Consider the following 19,868-nt stretch of genomic DNA (forward strand, 5'->3'; position numbering starts at 1 on the left):
AAAGGGAATTCATCAAAGAAATGACTTCCCATATCAACAATAGAAATTACCTCACAATATGCAATTGTCCTTTCCACATATTCATGGAGCCCTTTGGTGTTTTTATGGGGTAAGAGGGACTATTTAGCAGGTAATACAGAATTAATGTGGAGGAGAGGAAGAGAGAGAGAGAGAAAAAAAGCACACTTTTAATGGAAGTGCCTTCTTGCCTCTGAATTTCGATGATGTGCACAATGCCCTTAAATCCCTTTTCTTATTGGAGGTACTTTTTGAACCTTAATAGGATAAGCAGAGGACACAAAAGATTTCTATCTCTCAACTCTTTCAGTTCACTGAGAATCCCGATCTCTGGCAATGAGCACTTCATGAATCATTCATATTTTAATAGATTATGCAAATTCCAGGGCATAAAATCAACAAGATCAATAACTGCAGGCGTTTTTAATTGGCATTTAAGAAAAAAAAAAAACATTTTAAGGATGAACATACTCTCCAGTTCCTTCCACCGTAAAGACACAATTAATTTGAAATTGGATCTCAGCCTAAATGCGGCAGATAATTTGCTGCTTTTTTTTTTGCACAGCTTAAAATTCCTCTGGTAAGCTTATCGCTGGCAAGTAAACTGTAATACTCAGTCATTAGGGAGACCACACACCTGAATATCACATATTATCCACACAGGCACTAAGGGGGAAAAACCAAGCAGAGGAGCCACTAACCAAATAGTAATTACCAAGTGAGTTACAGCAATGTTTGTTCCATTAGTTTGACCTCTGCACGCTTTATTTCTTTGCCTCCTGTGAGAACACAGAAAGGCATGGGATAAACTTAACATTTTCCCTTGCAGATGTGCCTTTGATGGGTATGTTGTCACAAAATTCACCGCACATGTCTATGACAGTTGAAATAATCCACATATACAAATAAATCAAAACAAAGTAGTCCATGAATCAGATTATTTGCAATAAAGTGGGACTAAGTACTGGAAATATGAAGAAAATGTATAGAAAACCAAGAAACATGCTAGTATATGTTAGTGTTGAGTGATATATCTACTGATTGCGATGAGCAACAGAACTCTTTCAAGGTCTTAGCAATCTTGCTTTGGTAAAAGATTAATACTTCACACTAAAGAAGCCCGATGTAATAGAAAGAATAGAATTTTACCATACACCAGCTACTAACTGGAACTCCTCCTAAGACTTTTGCTAGAGGAGTCAAGACATTATCGTAACGGTTAACCAAGAGCAGCACACGAATAGCAGCGAGCGTTAGACATATTACCCGTACAGTTTCTCCATTAAGATAGCAAGTATTGCACTCAACTGCAATGGCATTTTTGCACAATCACTGCACACAGCTGAAGAAAAAGCATGTTGGACTACATTTTGAGATATTCCCATATTGAGAATGGTAAATGGTAAATGGACTGAACTTATATAGCGCTTTTCCAATCATTTTGACCACTCAAAGTGCTTTACACTAGAGTCACATTCACCCATTCGCACTCAGAAACGCGCACACATTCATACACTGATACGTAGATCGGTAGGCATATTATGAGAGAATATAATGTGCTCAGAGTGGAACTAAACTCAACTCTTTGGATGTCATTACAGATTTGTTTGTAGAAAGGTTTGCACTGCACATCACCACAAAAAGCAATGCCAACAGTGGAATTTGCAAGTGTGAGTATTGTGGTGTGAGGCTGTTTTTCAGCATATGTTTATTTCCGGTGCCGGCCCAAGCCTCCATGTGGCCCTGAGCAAAATTCGGTCTTGGGGCCCTCTAGTTCTGCTAACAATGTGGATTGCTGAAATCAACAGTTACACAATTAGATCATTCGTACACCTGCTATAAACTTATTGCATCTCTGATAGTGCTGTTTACATTATATCCAATGCATGTATAACATAGGATACGTTTATCGGTCAGTTGATTTCTGGGCGCCGATTTCCTTAATTTCCGAGGATTGTGATCGGCCAATACTTGCATGTGGAGCCCATCTTATTCCCTGATCTTGTTTTCATCAGCAAAGGTTTAAAAATCTTTGCTGGTGAAGATTTTTAAACCTTTTGCTCTGCAGTGAGAGGTCTGACTGACAGACTGGCCCACCAGGTCATGTCTGAACGTTTACAGTTAACAATATTCACTCCACTGTTGCCAACTCAGCGACTTTCTTGCTATATTTATTGACATTTCAGACAAAAAAATTAAAAATTGATATTGGCCAAAATCAAAATCTACATGTCAGGCTGTAACTTCAGTAATCGGTGAAGGGCCAGAAAACTGCAATCCTGCAGCCCTACACACATATTCATGATATTTTATGATTAAATTAACTTCTCTTAAGCATAACTCCAATAGCTAAAAATTTTATTTACACCAGGTGAGTTTTTCTCCACTGAGAATGTGAACCAGTACTGGGTTGATTCTGAGACTTCAAATGATTTTAACAGAACCTTATGAGTTGATGAAAAAATATTGTTTGTTTTAGCCACATAAATGATCAGCAGCAAACAACATATCACCAACTACAGCTTAGAACAGCTCATTGATATATTAATGCAGCAGCCATGTAGCCTTATGTAAAACATTTTGCTAGACAATATCAAACATTGAGAAGTTTTAATTATTCTTATGAAACGTCTTCAAACACTCGGTTTTGAAGCCAAAAAACCTCAGAAATATACAGAGCCAAAGAGGAGAATCAACTAATTTCAGTTAAAACTCAGCTTCACACAAATACGCTAGCTTATGGCTGTTGATCTGAACCGTTCAAGGTAGCAATAAAGCTAATTTTCTATTAGCAGCTTCACAAATCTTTTTTATAAACATTACATTACCAAGACATATTAAAACAAATCTTTATCTTGTCTTTTTTCTATTCTTCCTCCTTACTTTCTCCTTGAAGGATAAGTCCTTTTTTGAGACATTGTTTTGCAAACTTATTTTCTACCGGAGCTTTGGACATTTGGATGAGCACCACACGTTGCACGACAGCTTAACTTACCAGCGAAGCATGCATGACCTACCGCGGCCACCGGGGGGACTCCAAGAGCAATTTACTCTTTTTCTTTCTGTCCATAAAATAATGATTTCCACATCCATTATCAAATATATATTATTGTAAAACCAAATCACTTCATAAAGAAATTGTGTGTTTTTGTTATTATAATGACATAGAAATTGTTAATAAAAATAAATAAATCAGTTCCACGAAGGAGGCCCTTTGGTAGCTCTGGGGCCCTAAGCAACTGCTTAGTTTGCTTATGCCTTGGGCCAGCCCTGTTTATTTCAGACGTTTTACAGTTGAAAAAAGGATGAATGGAGAAATGCTTTGCTTTATAAGTACATGAATTTGAAGCAAGTAAGACAAGGATTTGAAATATACACCCAAGGAAAATCTTAATGGTTTAAACAAAAACAAAGACACAAGAATGACCAATCACCCAATTTGAAATGAAAATTAGAGTAGAGAGAATCGGAGCCAAAAAAATTTTTTTCTGAAAAAGTGGTCAAAATTTACTCCTGAGCAATCAAGTTATGACCAAATAAGTGCTAAATACATAAAAAAAACATGTTAAATTCCTAATTACTGTGCCACTCTGCTTTATTATATATATATATATATAACACATCTTATATATATATATATATATATATATATATATATATATATATATATATATATATATATATATATATATATATATATATGTATTTACTAATACCAAAGCAGGTCAGCACGCTGATGTGATCACAACCTTGTCGTTTTTTCCCTCCTCTACCTCTCTTTGCACCTGTGAAGCAGTAAGGGGAGACTTTCTGCAGAGGCCATCTAAAATATCCCAGGTGCAAACAAAGCTGCCTGCAGACCCAGGCCTGCTTTCTGTAGGACCATACACAAAGGACAAACATACAGCTTTCTTCCTAGGAGGGGCCCACCTCACAAGGGGAGAAATCTACCTCCCACATATTAATGAGAAAAGCGTTCTTTCTCTTCCTGTAAGACCGCTTGACTATCATTTGAGAAGAAGGGCTGCTGTAATTTTCAATCAGCCCCCCCCCCCAGACCTCCCAACACCACCACTCCACACACACACAAACACACACACACAGAACTCATTGCCTTTGATAGCTGCTGCATAATTATATGAATTTTAATAAAAGCTCCGTATATTAATCTCGGGCCGCCGACAGTCATCGTAAACTTTCAGTAAACTTAACCTTCTTCTTGGTAATAACACTGCAACAACGGAACAATATTTCAATTAGCCAGGCAGTCATTAACTGTGACAAGGAGAGGAGACGACGGGGAGGAGGAGGGGAAAGAAACAGAGCAAAGGAGCGACAGGAGGGTGAAATAAATGATCATGGTGTTAGAGTCAGGCGGCAGAAATGCCAGAGCGTATTTACCGAAGCACATTACTCCTGCTTTGAGCCACACAAACGGCCTCCTCGTAAAAAAAAAAAAAAAAAAGAAGAAAGAAAATCACAGGAGCAGCTGACAGTCCTCCACAGAGGCTCGTTTTTTTTTTTCTTTTTTTTTTTTTCCAGAGACCTTGCTCTGATACACAGTCATAGTTCTGATATGCTGACACCCAAAGGTCCTTGTCCAGCGGTGACTGAACAAGCTCCCAGTCTTTCTTAATGCCCTGCTTGCGCAGCAAAAAACTGGACGGAGGACAGCTGCTGAGATTTTAGCACACCACTGCTACATATTTCAGCTCGGCATTAAAAAAAGCCTTCACACTTAACTTTTTGGTTCAACTTTATTGTCACACATATCTCAGCATTCATCATATGTAGAACTTTTCTATGTGTTCATAGAGATGCACCGAAAAAAATGCCATGGTGACTGAAGTCGGGCAATTTTTGGTTTGATCAGAGATTGGACCTGTCAGAAACTAAAAACAAGTCAGTTTTAAAAGACCACCAGCATGTATCTAAGGAGCAAAAATAAAAATTACAGTCTTTTCCTGTAATGTGGTTCAAGTAGAGTTTCAAGAGAAAAACAAAAGTTCTGCAATTGATTCTATTCCACGTTATAACTGCTTCATATTTGAGTAATAAGGATTACAGAAAAATCAGCACAAACCAAAGTGCCAAAAGATGAAGTTAAAAACAAAACACCTGAGTGTGGATATGCTTAGTGAAGAAGGTTCAAAGTTAACCATTTGCCTCATCAGTGAGATGAAGCACAGAAAATGTTTCAAATTGAACTGTGTTTTTTAAAACGAGAAGGATTTTAATAGATACCAGGTAAACTAGATAGAATACTGTAATGTTGTATGTTATTCTTTTGAGCTTTCAACTTCCAACATTCATTGAATAAGTTTGATTTGGAAATGTTTCCTCCTTCTGACATTAATATTTTAAAAAATAAAATCAGACTCAACTAAAATCAGTTTCAGCAGGTCAGATCTTTACAATAACTGGTAATCAGGGACAAATTTCAGATCGGTGCATCTCTATAGTTCCAACCCTCTCAGTTTGGCTTTGTAAAGGCATATTGTTAATGTGGCACTTGATCTTACCTACAGGGTAGCTTTGCGACACACTGGGGCCCAGGTCTGGGTTGGCGCTAGAGGATAAACTGGGCTTGACTTCGTCCAGGCTGGAATTCAGGACAGGGAGCGAGTACTCATTAGCCTGGGAAAAAAAAGGACAGTTGAATCATTACACAACCAAACAATACTGACATGGAAATCCTCCTTTTCTCCTCCTCCATTAAGCACTCCACACATGCTTGTGTGAGTATAAATTTGGAGGGGCGCATTATGTGTGTGTGTCTGCGTGTGCATTCTGCAGGGTGGCAGTTCAAGCATATCATGAATGTATTTTGGTATTGTGTGAGAGAGGAAGTGGGATTTGGAGATGAGTGAAAAGCCAAGGCGTCAGCTGGCCCTTTGTGCTTGACTGCTGTCCTACCCCTGATCAGTCAAGGGAGAAAGCAGTTCTGCTTTGTTACAGACACACCATGTGGTCCTGTTTGAAAAAAACACAATTCATTGTTTTCCTTTAGCTTGTTGCTTTTAATTTGGAGTCTAAAACTCATAAGAAAACCACATGCACAGCTTTGGATTTACTCTTGTTGATCAATCATAAGCAAGTTACAGAAAAGTAGACAATGCGGTTCATCCGTTCTGGAATTTTTTATCTTTCATATTGAATATTTATGTGCTTTTCTCCCTAGCAAGAAGTGTGCAAACTGTCAAAGTTTCTAACAGATTGTTTCAGAAAGACCACATGATCAAGGTAAAAAGAAAATACAATTCAGATTTTTTTTTTTATTTAATTCAGTTTGTTGCTTTAAATGTTGAGTCTAAACCTTTTTTAAGTAAAACTCAAGTACATAACTTTTGATTTTCTTTTGTTGGCATTGAGTACCAATGTAGTGGAAACCAAATTAAAGGATGATTTGACTTCAGTTTTTTCTGTCTGTGTTTTTTATATCACTTTTAATGTGGCTTATAAAAAAAAGACTGGAAATTTTAACTAATTAGCCTCAATGCATGCTGCCATGGGCTTAGTGCTCTCCACAGATTAAATATGCTTACCTTCAAAGTGCGATTTTAGTTTGCTTTAAGTTTAAAGTTTTAATTCCCTAGTTTTGCAAAAATGCACAATGTTTGCTGAAAAAATGTTCCATGTTGGTTCAAAATAGTATTTACACCAACTTCTACTGTGAGAGCAAATTCTCAACATCTGAAACTTTCTCAGCATTTTTTGCTTTGAAATTAAAAATCAATTACCTTCACTCTGTTAAAGCAGAAAGTTTCATTTCATTTAATCAAATTGTCTAAAAAAAACCCCCACACCTAATTAATATAAAAAACATAAGAACCTGGAACTGATTTTTCTGTATTTTTTGCAAACAAGGCAAACGGACACCAACACCAGATGCTGGCATTTTTTTTTTTTTTTTTTATGAGATGAGACTGAGTGTTGACAATGTTTTTCCAAAGCCCAGTGTAAGTGGTTCGGTGGGCTGGGGTCCCACAGGGGGGGATGCCCATGACCCTGTTCTTGTCTGTCACTATCACAGATAAACTCTAATTGTCTGCTACAACTGTTCGCTGGCACAATGTCGGATGTTTTCCTGTATTCACGCCGGCTTCAGACGCCACACAGACGTTTTATCATGCAGATAAAGGGCAGGAGGGAGAGAAGTGAAAAGATGGGACTGAAAGGGATGACCAAATGGCTAGCAGAAGTGTGGGAGGGGTGCATCCATTGAGTTTTGCATCTCCAGAATGGGTTTTTAATGCTCCGTGCTACAGAACCCAGACAGTGGCTAATAGGGCCACATTTTCCAGGAGGAAAAAAAAAAAAGCAAAAAACAAAAAAAAAACATGAGGCACCCATGAAAGGGGGAAAGTGCTCTGATTAATATTGCAGTAAATTAAAGCTGATTTTTCTGGACTTTTTCTATGCCTCCTTTCTTTTTTTTTTCTCACTTACCCCTCTTCTTTTTTCTGATATAACCCTTTCCCCCTGCCTTTTAATACTCTCCCTGACGCTCTTTGTGATTGCAAGTCATTTCCAATTCGTTTTGGTATTGATCTTCCAGTAGGAATCAGTTTTGTAATTAGCTGCAAATTAGGCCTTCTTCTGGAGGTGAGGCCTGTCCCACTGATTTATCACCTGCGTAATTCACCCCGATTGGAGAGAAATTAAAATGAACTCAATTAGGGGACTGCTTTTTGCTTTATGGGTCTGACTTGCAGTTTGAGGGTGGGAGGGAGAAATTAATCGTCTCTTGTTATTTAATAGTATAATGAAAGCACAGTAAATAAAGGTTATCCATGGTAATAAGCCCAGCGCTTTTAATAAAAGGTGGTATTTGATTGTCGTCTTGTTGTGTGGGGGGTTTGCAGTTTTACAAATGCCAATTAATTTTGTCTACAAATAAGAGTATGGTGTACATGTTGATTTGTAATTGTTGGATGCTGTTTGCAATTTTCAGGCAGTTATGTCATGACAATTGTATGCTAGGCATAGGGCAGCAACCTTTACCATTGTATACCAATGTTTTACAAAGGTGCAGCTTCAAAACACTTAAAATTAAAGGCTTGAAATCCGATTCTGATGCTGTTTGGAAAATAGGGTAATCCAGTGTTACACCGCTCCCACTAGCTACTAAACATTGGCATGTCAGCTGTCTAAAAGAAAGCTAAAACTATTTTCCTTGCTAACAAATTTGACCACAAAAGCAGTGGGGTGCTACTTTTGTGTCAGGACATGTAACAGATAGCTACTGCTCATCTTTTTTCTAGAAATCACTCCAATTTTATCTCGTTCACACAGCCATAGCTAACATTTAATAATTCCTACTTGCATGATTTTCTGACCAGTATATTTCTTTTTAGTTAATGAGAATAAGCAAGGCTGCTCATGTACAGCCAGGCTGAAAAAAGTATTAACCCTTAGTTTAATGATAAAACATGAATAAATAAATAAATAAATAAATAAATAAATAAATAAATAAATAAATAAATAAATAAATAAATAAATAAATAAATAAATAAATAAATAAATAAATAAATAAATAAATTCACTGGGATATTGTCACACTAGAGCACCCTTTATCTTTCCAATACAATGTTTTGGTGTTTGGTTCTCAGGTATAATACCGATCTTTATGTGTACTTTCCCAAAACTCACCAAATATTCTGGCATTTTTCAAAAAAAAAAAAAAAAAACACACACAAAAGTCTAATTTTGGTGGATGCTTCTGAAAAATATTATCCAAACTTACACGCAGGAACTTGCACTAGCAATGGATGTTTGTTTGCCTCATAAACATACATGTTTATCATACATGACAGATGTTTAACATGTTCAAACTAAAAATCCAGTCAAAAAGGATAGATTTATTTTGTCCAAAAATCCTCACAACTTTTGATATGCTTTAATTTTATTAGTTTTGTAATCAATATGCACAAGCATTTGCATTAATTTAACTTGTTTTATTCTTTTGTCATAATATTGTACGCATGCAAATTCATCATAAAAAATAGATTTTAACTCGCACTAAATGCATATATTGATATTTAAAATATCCAAATGTCACAAGCAAAGGGGACCACAACTGAAATCTTTCTGTGCACAAACCTGGCCAATAAAGGTGACTGTGATTGTGATGAAAAAATATGTCAGCAACCCGCCTGTTAAGTAGCCATTAATTTACAATCAAATAACTCGTCATACTTGAGCTGGTTAATTAAGAGCAATTAATTTCATTTTGGTCTATATTCAATTTCTGTCTTCTCGAGCCTCACGTTCTTATGAAAGATGGTCGCTCCTTCTGAGCCTGAATCTACTTCCTGTTAAAAGAGGAGTCATTACTCTCTACTGTGGCCACATACTTGTATTATCTGATACACTCAGTTGAGCTGAAACATCTTACTTTCATTGTACTGTAATATATTTAAGATTGTATTGGAGCGTTTGTATTTGAATATAAATGTATGATAAGATTGCATTATACTCTATCTTACCTTAAATTATGCATATATTATGGGATATGAATTTAGCCACCTTATGTTGTATAGTGACTTGGAAATACCTTTGTTGTAATTTGATGCTATACGCTGAGTCTAAATTTGAAGTGATCTGGATTTTACTAGATTTTACGGGTGTTTATTCTACATTTTTTTCTTAAATATGGGAAACATTATAAATGTACATTGAAATATTGCAATTGCAATTGTATTTTTTTAAAAAGGTATACCATGAGAGTCTCATCCTGAAACATGCTTCATTTCTACAAATAAACATATAGTGCAGAATTGTAAACAACAAAGGTGAGAAGCATAAAAGAAAAAAAACCCAACAAGAAAATCTAGATATTGATTCATTTGAAGCTGCTTCACCGTTATTCTCAATTACAGCAGGTACAAGGAATGTGTTTTTCATTAAAAAATCAATAATGTGTGGGAGTTTTCCTGCTGATCCCTTCAGTACTATACATGCTCGGACTGTAATCCTGTGCTTAGCCACTTTCAGCCATTTCTTTAATTAGCTGTTCTTCCTGGAGTTGGGAATTTGTGTGAATGAGTTTTGTGAGTGACTGTAAAAAAATAAAATAAAATAAAAAAAAAGCAACTAACCTGTTCCGGTTTGACATGATCCGAGGTGGGGAAGACGTCGGGGTACGAGGGGCGCTCAAAGACCCGGTCCAAAGCTTCCAGCTGCTGCTGGGTGAAGGCGTCTGCCCTTAGGTGCTTCCGTAAACTCTCCACGCTACCCTGAGAATCACTGTTTGGGCCAGAACCATCTGAACCATCTACAAGAAGAGAGAGCAACATTCGAGACACTGACCCCGGGAAGCTGGCCTTCACTTCAAGCTATATGCACTTTATATTCTCCTCATGTATTTTGTACCACTGTAAAAGTGTCTCAAGAGAGAGAAGAAAAGGAACTGTAATTCTTTTTCACCTAAATGGCTGCTGTGAGCCAGTTGCTACATCGCACGGGTTTTTTTGACTGCACAAAATTAACGGCATCATAATCTGAGATCCCTCTGGTAATTGATGGATTAGTCACTTGCACAGATATACTCGTTGAAGCAAGTGTGTAGAATGATTAAAGCGGCTGTAAGCCCATTACAGTGGTTTTTCACTTTCATTCCCGCCAGAGAATCTCATTCTTCCTTTCCCCACCTGGAAAAAGCCCAATGTATGTTAAAATCAGGTGGCAAGTACAATCACCTTTTTACAATTCAATAATGCTTTTATTCTCTTTGCGAATGCACTTCCATTTGGAAGCAAAGGCAGAGGACAAGAGGCTGAATAAAACGGCACAGTCTAGTTCAATCATCCCTGCTCTCCAAACACGGGAATTTTCCCTCCACTCCTGACCTGATTACCTGGCTGTTCGGAGGAGGATGCCTTAGCTTTTATCGCTGTGTGCAAATCTTTAAAACGTTTTTACAGACAGTCCTTTCACAGACCCTACCACCCCCATCAGTGGCTGCAGCGTAGGTCTCCTCCCAGAATCCCAGGAAGGCTTCCGCTCCCTTACAAATCTGTCATTCTAAATTTGCTGCAGATTATGTTCTTCCCTCAGTGGGAGAGCGGTGATATATGATATGCAAGGCCCAGCTATTGATTGCCTGATCTGGTGGCAAGAGGGAGCAGAAATGAACTCGAAATGAACATCATGCCTCATCTCGTTGTGGGTATAATACTCTACTTAATCCCACGTTTTCCCCTGCCATGCAATTCAATTGATCAATCTTGTCTGTGCAAAAGCGCCAATTTAGGAGGGTTAGTAGCTCCGTGACCTTTTGCCGGGGTCAAAAGATGAACCTCAAAAACCTCTCCAAAAAAGGACATGGATGAGCTGCAAAATGGAGTGGAAGAAGGAGTGTGTGTCAGTGCATCTGCAAATGTGTAAACACAAATTTGTGCTGACAACGCCAAGATACGGAAGCTATTGTTTTCCTAGCAACAGTTTGTAGCACAAAATAACATTTTCTTATTGGATGATCTAAACAGTTTCACAGAATCACTGGTTTGTACTTGCTTTGAAGCTTTTCTTCTTTATTGTTGTCAATTTCTTGTACTTTTTTAGTCAGCTTGCATATGAAAAAACGTGAAAATAACGCATGTTAGAAAATGAATAGCAGGTGTTAAAGGAGAAATGTTTCCATTTGTGCATTACTGCGGATAGCGGAAATCCACAAATTCTTGAGCTTGTACCTGCCTATTTTAATACTTCAAAGACTAAACATACTTAAATATGCATTAATACACACATTAGAAACTATATTGTCACCTCTGCAGAAGTAAACATCTATAGTTTTCCGTATCTCCACTCTTAGGGGTAAAGCTAATCAGTGGCAAGAGGAAAAAGCAGCTCCTGAATTGGCTGCTTTGCAAATACCAGCAACTTGGAACAAACTTATTTCTCCAAATTTCTTGGAACAAGTAATTTGAGCTTCTCAAGCTGCATTCTATTTTTGATATGCTATATGAAAAAGTAAAATAAAACCCATGAATAATTTGGAGTTACGTTCCCAAATACTGAACTGTAAATATGTGAGGCTCCACTGTAGTTGATGTTCCCTTAACTGTTGAGAGCAGTTCCTTTTCTGTTTCCTGCATAACTGTAATAGCACAAAGAAGGAACAAACTTACAACAACACAGAAGGGATAATGCATCATGCTTGTGAGTGAGTTGGCTTTTAGATAGGTTATTAAAGGCATTGTAATTTGTCTATTAGTAACTTAATAAGAAAAATAGAATCCCCTACAGGCTATGAGACAAAAAATGTTTGATTAAGTTCATCACAGAACGTTATCTCTCCTCTTATGAAAACAGTTTAACATCATGAGAAAAGTATAAAAATAGATAATAGTTTTTATGAGAATGGTCAAATAGTTTATTATTTAATGGTCAACTATTAATTGCAAAGTCACTGCAGTTTTTTTGTAGTGTAAGCAGTTCTTCTCTTTTTTTACTTCAAACTTACTTCTAGCTTTCAGTAGATTGTATTTGAATTTTGCGATAAGTATGACATAAACAAATGCTGGTCTTTGAGAATACCAAGTAATTTATTGTCATGGAATTTTTAGAAACATCCATAAATATGGTCAGGCCATTCCCTAAATGCATACTTAACACTACTTAAAGTCTAATCAAACTGTACCAGCACAGCAAAGAAGTGCTATCTGCTCGGTCGAACTGCCTTATGAGTAAATTTGTTTCTAAGTTCAGAATTAGAAAGGCACGAAAACCTGACTTGTACACAGTTAGTATCCGCAAATAAGCCGTCTAAATGCAGCCATCAGTGGTCACTCAGTTTTGACGCGTAACATAATGGTAGCTCTAGTTAAGCACTTGACTTTAAAGGTACATTATATAATAAATACATAGGAACTCAAAGCCTTACATTGCTTTGGTGTGGAGTATTTTATATGATGCTGCAGTATCACTTAACACAAAACAATAAAATATTCTCACAACGTTCTCTTATGCTTAGAGTACTGAGTGTAGTAGGATTTCGTTTTTGGTTTTTTAAGTATACTTCATTTTTGAGGATAAAATGTTAGGATGATGCATGATGGTGTAAACAGCACAGCAAACCTTTCGCCAAACTACATTGTTGGATATGACTTTAAAACCAAACATTAATGTCAACAGTTTCCTTGTTTCCACAAAACAGAAAACGTTTTAAATATTTCAGCTTTTTTTAAAACAGGAGTGTGTATTTACTATAAAAATGTATTCCTATAGAGTCTTTAAATCACCCTTTTCACTACCTGGCATAAAAAATGTCAGGTATTTATTGTGATGATTGGATTCTATCAACAATAGAAAACTGGTGTACATTGAGGCAGAAACTTCACAACTCTGCCATGACTCCACATTTGAAAATTAAAAATAAAAATAAAAAAAACACACAAAAAAATAAATAAATAAAATAAATGACTAGCAGTTATTAAACAGTTAACTTAAACAGAACAATTGTTGCAATTTGAAATAATAATAATAAAAAAAGACACTCTGGTCCAAACCGCCCAAATACAGTGATGTGAGTACATAGCAGCAAGAAAGGGGTATATATCCATCAAATCCTAATAACGTCTTTACAAACATACATAAAAAGTAAACGACAACTCTCACTCTTTCTGTGACCATTTGGCACAAATAAATAAATCTACACAGCCACATGAATCCCACTCACCTGTTACTACTGCTGCTGCTCTTGGTCACTTTATCAAGCTCAGTTGTTCTCTTTTCGACCAAAGTAAATAGAGTCATTAATTACTCTCCATCAGGTTGCCTGAGCCACTGCACCTGATCAATACCGCCCCTCACCCCCCCACAACCATATTTGTCATTCACCACTTCCCACGCACAAGAAGAGCCATCCTGGGTCAAGCTGCATACTCTTCCTCCCATTCAAACTGAGGACAGTCCAATCTGCCCTCATCAATTCTGACAAACCTGCAGTCTTCTGAGACAACTCTCTTAATGACACTGAGTAAATATAAGACTCCCCTCCCAATTTGTGTAGCAGCATTGTAATATTTCTATAATATTTTGACATTATTTTGACATAATGAACTGGTACATTCTTGGTGTTTACATCCTGAACAAGTCATCAGTGTAATAATAATCCCAATCAAACACATAGCAGATAAACAAAAATAAGAAGATTAATGAGAAGATGGAGAAAAACAACAATAACAACAACAACTGTTCGACAGAAACTGAGTGAGGAAAGATTGTCTGTCTTTCATGTTGGAATCATTTATTTCCCAGCAATAACAAAACCACAATGACATTCTGGTGGGAAATTTTACGTTTTCTGTTCTTTTTTTCTTCTCCTCCTCTGATTGGTCAGTGAATAAGCCAGCACATTATTGCCCCATTAATATAAAGCTCTATATCTCCGAGAGGAACATTGTGGTTCGGCTCTGCTAAAAATAGAATAACTGGGGGAGCCTGCTTGTCCGCAAGGTCCAAGACGCTCTTGTTTATTGATGAGGAGAGTACGCTTAATGTGCATTTGGCTGTGGGAGGAGACCAATGTAGCCCTAGTTAACCTACACATGCATGTGGAGGACATGCAGACTCCTGACAGAAAGACCTGGATTCAATCCCTGGACCGTCTTGTTGCAAGTCAGCAACAGTGGTGACAACTACTATGTCTTGGTACCCTGAACAAAAAAGTGATGGTCTTTTAGATGCCTTTTTTTTCATCAAATTATGAATACTGCTTTATTAGTTTTGCTTTTGTTCTAAATTACGGTAAGCTGAGAGAGAAGCTTTTGGATATTAACCTTAAAAGATAAATATAAAGAAGAAAAGTCCCACTAAGTGTCCATCAGTGCAGATTTTCACAACAGGAAGTCAAACCAAATGTTTGGACATACCCCAAATGAGCCCATTACACAGTAGTGATAACAATCTCTGACCACAGTGGTTCTATATGTGTGAGCTACATGCCTGTTCATTCTCTCTCCTCGTTTATTGATTATCCCTCGGAGTGATAATATTCATCCTGACATCAGTCTGCATTAACACTCTGGTAACGAGGAAACAGCCTCCAATGGATCAGATAGCCAGCTCTGTAAGACAGACTCCTCTCTGCGGGTTTGGCACCCAAAGGTCATGACCCCCAGCAAGCAGCTTCAGCTAACACATCTCTAAGGACTCCCCAAACAAAACTTGCTTTGCTCTCAAAAGCCTGAGTTGAGCGGAGGATTAAACGAAAACAGAGGCCTTAAAGTTTTTATTCAAAGTGTTAGAAGGTTGAGCTGACGTCTTGAAGCCATGGAAAACTTTCTCCAAATCCCCGCTCCGTTTTTCTCCCACCAACGCCATAGCATCTTTACATAACATGGCAACAGACATTCGCTCTTATAACCTTAACAAACCAACATACATTTTTGCAATAACACACCTCTATAATTTCCCTGCCTGATTCAATTCTGGGCTAAATGGAATCAAATTAAAACTCATTTGCATCCATTTGGATGAACTCAGCTGCATTTTGCTTTTCTAATTGAATGTTTTGATTATGTAAACACAAATGAAATACTGTCTGTGGAATGTAAAATGTTTGTTCTGCATCACTAAAGATCTGTAATTAGTTTTTAAGGACTGGGCACCAAATTGCTCAGTGGATTGATGGAAATTCAATTAATGGACAAAAACCCAAATATTTGAAGCTTCTCTCTTCTCTATAAGCAATAAATGTGTAGATTTGTGCATTTTTTGGAGTGAGCCTAATGGAATAACTGCAAAAATTGTGTTAAATGGCTTATTAATCTAATTTGGATTGTTGTGTTAAGGTCCAGACATTCTGTTGCTCTCTGACTTTCTGCATTCTTCCTTCCCCCCCAAAACAGATGCTGGTAAACAGAACAGGGTGTGACGGAGGCCCACTCCATCACTCATCTCAGATCCATCGTTTTAGTCCACGTGACGCTCAGAGATGAGAAATAATGAATTCAACAGTTACCGTAGCACACTGTCGTGTATATTTAGATGGTCAGTGGCAATCTCTGCTCTGGAATTGTATGTTTATAATCTTTATCAGGACATTTTTCAGCCTGGGTTTTGATCATAAATCCAAAAAAAAAAAAAAAAAAAAAAACTCAACCAAAAGCAAGAAGGCTGAAATAAAAAATCATGCTTGACAGCCTCATGTCAGGGGTTTGTTTCTGGTCACTATATTCACTGGCAGTTCTTAATACAGCAGATCTGCCTGACCACCATGGAAGGTATAGAGGTAAAGGCTGCAAAAGTGCTTTGGAATAAAAAAATATGTATCTGTTTTGATTCAACCATATAGTAGACACCATAGGCAGAAAGAAAACATCTAATTTTGACAATTCAGCCCTAAACATATTTCTCCTGGAACTTATTTTCCTGGAATTTGTTCCTATTTGTGCATTTCTACATTAGGGAAACGCACAATCTATTTGAAAGGAATGTAAAGCTCCCATCATTTTCAAACCGTTGTTCAAGAACAGGGTCCAGCGACCTTTACAACACAAACAGTCACTTTTCTCCTCGACTCTAGTTAATTAAATTTGTCCCAAGTCACAAAAACTACCCAATCCTTCGCAAAATTGTGACATATCAAGTTTTTCACGTTACAAATTGTTACAAGTTGTTTTATTTTCAGATTACAGACAACATTTTCTGAATGACATATTCCACATTTGTTAAAAAATAATGGTTTGTGACCAAATGACAAGAAGAGAAAAAAAAAAGATTCCTCTTCCTGTTGGTGTCATTATGTCGTAGGGTTTAAAAGTTTTGATTATCTGAAAAAAAAAACTGACCATATAGGATACCTGTTGAGATCAAAGTCCAGTCCCTGAGAACTATTGTCTTCCAGCTTCAAGATGCATTCTTCTCCAACCCACTAAATCAAATGAATGGCTTGTTAGCAGGCCTCTATGGAGCTGAATGACAGGTGATGAGGGAATTCGTTCCATTTAGTTCAGTGGTGTGGGAGAAGGAATGCTTTCAAAAGTAACAGGATGGTACGTCTCGAGGACTGGATTTGGAAACCCTGCTTAGGTTAGGCAATAGAGACAGAGCGGGTAAAGAATCAGTTCGTATTTCAAAACCTGCCTAAGAAATATGGTAATAAGTTGCAGGTATGAATAGACTGTGCTGCTGGTCTTTGATTTGCTGCTTTTGTTAGTCTTTGCTAAAGTAAAGAGCCATTTTTCTTTGTGGTGTGAAACCATATTTCTTTTAATAATATCTGGAAAATCTAGTTCAAATTTGAAAATTCTTAGATTGGGTTGGTTCAGTCGAACCTGTGTCAGATTCTACACTGGTTACATTTGTAAAATCTTTATATATGAAAGCAATAAATAAATAAACCAGCTCCCTAATACATATCTCAAATTTGTATCCATCCATCCATCCATCCATCCATCCATCCATCCATCCATTCCAACCAACCATTGGCCCATTTATCCTTGCAGGGTCAGAGACTCAGATCAATTTATAATATTCTAATCAGTCTATCTAGGTGCCATTTATGAAAATCTCACCTCTGACTTCATATTTGCTGTGTGCTCAGGTGGTTTCATACTGTGAATGAAAAATTCATGAATTAAATTTGTTTCTAAATACTGACAAATTGTCTTTGCGTTCCTCAGTAAAACACAGCTTGAGCTCCTCTTGTTTTTTTTGTTTTTTCTCAAAGCAAACAGAGTCAGAATCAGTGGGGGTAGTGGAAAGCTACTTGGACGTTAATCTGAGAGGTAATAGCTTTTCTCTGCTGAATTGTGAATTCTAATACGTGTCAATTTGTTAAAGGTTCGGACAGCCGTGTTCACCAAAGGCTGGTCACCGTCTCCAGGGGTCTCGCTCGTGTTCCCGCTCCCTGTCCGTTCGCAACAATAGCTGCCAACTGTAACACGGTGCTTTTAATTTGCAATAACACGTGACAATGGTAGATTAATGGCTCTTATGACACCTGTGTCCCTGAAGCTCTTCTAGCAGAGACCCAGTGTACATAACGTGTGTCACACTACATTATCTCTACATCCTTCCTGTAATGGGGTGGGGGGCCTTTTTTAAGGGCACTGCTGACTTGGAAACTTAGGAGCTGCCTGCCTGCTTGGCAGAGAGCCACAGTCACGGCCTAAAACAAATACTGGGAGCTCCACAGCCAATCCATTTCACTGGAGCTTGTGTTGCTCTCACCTCCCTGTCCCCTCTCTTTCCCCTCCTTCTTTCCCTCCGTTTGTGTTTTTTGTTCGTGTTTGATAATGACTGCTTGTGCCATAATAATCATGAGGCTTACCAACTTAAATAGGGCTCAGGGAAGCTACTGCACTGTGAGGAAATTTAATCCAAGCATTATCTCAGTATAGACTACTGCCTACTGAGCGAGGCAAAATATGTCTAAATAGCAAACAAGCCATCGCGAAAACACGATAAAATCAACAAGCAAGCACAGCAATAAAACTAAAGACATTTTTTTCTCTTAACAGTGAGTTTCGGAAATTCCCAAATGCAGCTGCTTTTTGCGGGATATAGTCACATGCGGCAAATTACAAAATCCGTTCGGATTAGGCTTGTTTTGAAAACAGCCTGTCAGCAGGCAGAATTTCTATTAATATCTGATAATATGCTAATCATATATGTCATGTTTTCATTAGCTGTAAGCAGAAAATCATCAGAAATAAAAGCTTGAAAACATTAGTCTATGTGCAATATATAATCCATTTTACTTAGTGAATTGAGTTCTAAAAATAATTTCTAGCATTCTAATTTATTGACTATAACTATTTTCTTCATAGAATAAAATAAACAGGTAAATGATACGTTAAGTTTAATAGCTGCCTTTTGTGATGCTGTGCTTCTTAAATAACCTTGTAAACATGCAAAATATTTTGACCTACAACAAAGAAACTTTTTAGATTGTGATCTACAGAGACTAAAAAAATTTGAACCAGCCAGATCAACCATCTTGATTAAAGAGATATAAATCCTAAAAGACTCTTAAAAACTGTAAAATATTTTTTATGCAACTTATAATACTGAAAATAAGGATGGGAATTTGTGCAGAATGCATAAGCGTATCAGCAATATTCACATTTGTACTACTGCCAGATTGTAATAAACAGTGTAGAGGAAAATTTTAATCAGACTTCGTATTTATTCTCATTTCAATTAGTAAGTTGGCAATAATTAAAATAAACTTAAAATGACATTGGCTCAACATGATTAAGCTTGAAGTTATATAGAAACATAATTATACTGCCAGATAAATGAATTTAGGAGCTTAATAGTTGCAAATTGCCTAAAATAATTCCTGCAAATAATGACATTCATTGTTTAAGCTGAGTTGCTGCCTTTTTAAGAGAGAAAGCATGCTATTGTTGATTCCCAAAGGCCCACATAAGCAAGCAATAAAACTTATTAAACAATCTTTATAAGAGAAATCACTCAAAAAATGAAGCAAAAGTCCTAAGCATGCTGTCACCTCCCTAAAAGAATTATTTCCATTTTGCATTTTTTCTTTTATTTCTTTTTGGTGAGGTGCTCTTTAAGAGAAAAAAGCAACAGGACGATTGTGTCTACAGGGTAGCACCTTGTGTAATATACTATCCCTACAAACTGTGGCCCAAGGCAAGACATTCCTTTTGCAGGCGTGTGTGTAGGCGTGTATGTTTGTGTGTTTGGCCAAGATCTGAAGTTTATGTTGGGGAGAGATAAAGTATCTGTGACCCTGTGGTTTCAGGTAGACACCAGGCAAGGCACTGAGGGAGTACATATATATAAAAAACAAAACTCCCTCACCACTCTCAGAGCAAGTCCTGCTCTGACACAAACACAGAGCCTTCCACACACCCACCGCACAGCTCTCT

At 37.2% G+C, this 19,868-nt stretch overlaps 1 protein-coding gene across 7 annotated transcripts in view; it reads right to left on the reverse strand.

The window, feature by feature from the left end:
• The window catches only part of pax2b (paired box 2b), a 41,328-nt gene that overhangs the window by 11,132 nt on the left and 10,328 nt on the right, over positions 1-19,868 (reverse strand). For all 7 annotated transcript variants that reach the window (XM_044102770.1, XM_044102769.1, XM_044102768.1 and 4 more), the window contains 2 exons: positions 10,119-10,294; positions 5,541-5,655 (listed from right to left, as the gene is read on the reverse strand). In XM_044102770.1, coding sequence (XP_043958705.1) covers positions 5,541-5,655; positions 10,119-10,294 — 291 coding nt within the window. The remainder of the gene's footprint in view (positions 1-5,540; positions 5,656-10,118; positions 10,295-19,868) is intronic.

The sequence above is a fragment of the Gambusia affinis genome, linkage group LG20, assembly GCF_019740435.1.
Source record: "Gambusia affinis linkage group LG20, SWU_Gaff_1.0, whole genome shotgun sequence".
Classification (NCBI taxonomy): Eukaryota; Metazoa; Chordata; class Actinopteri; order Cyprinodontiformes; family Poeciliidae; genus Gambusia; species Gambusia affinis.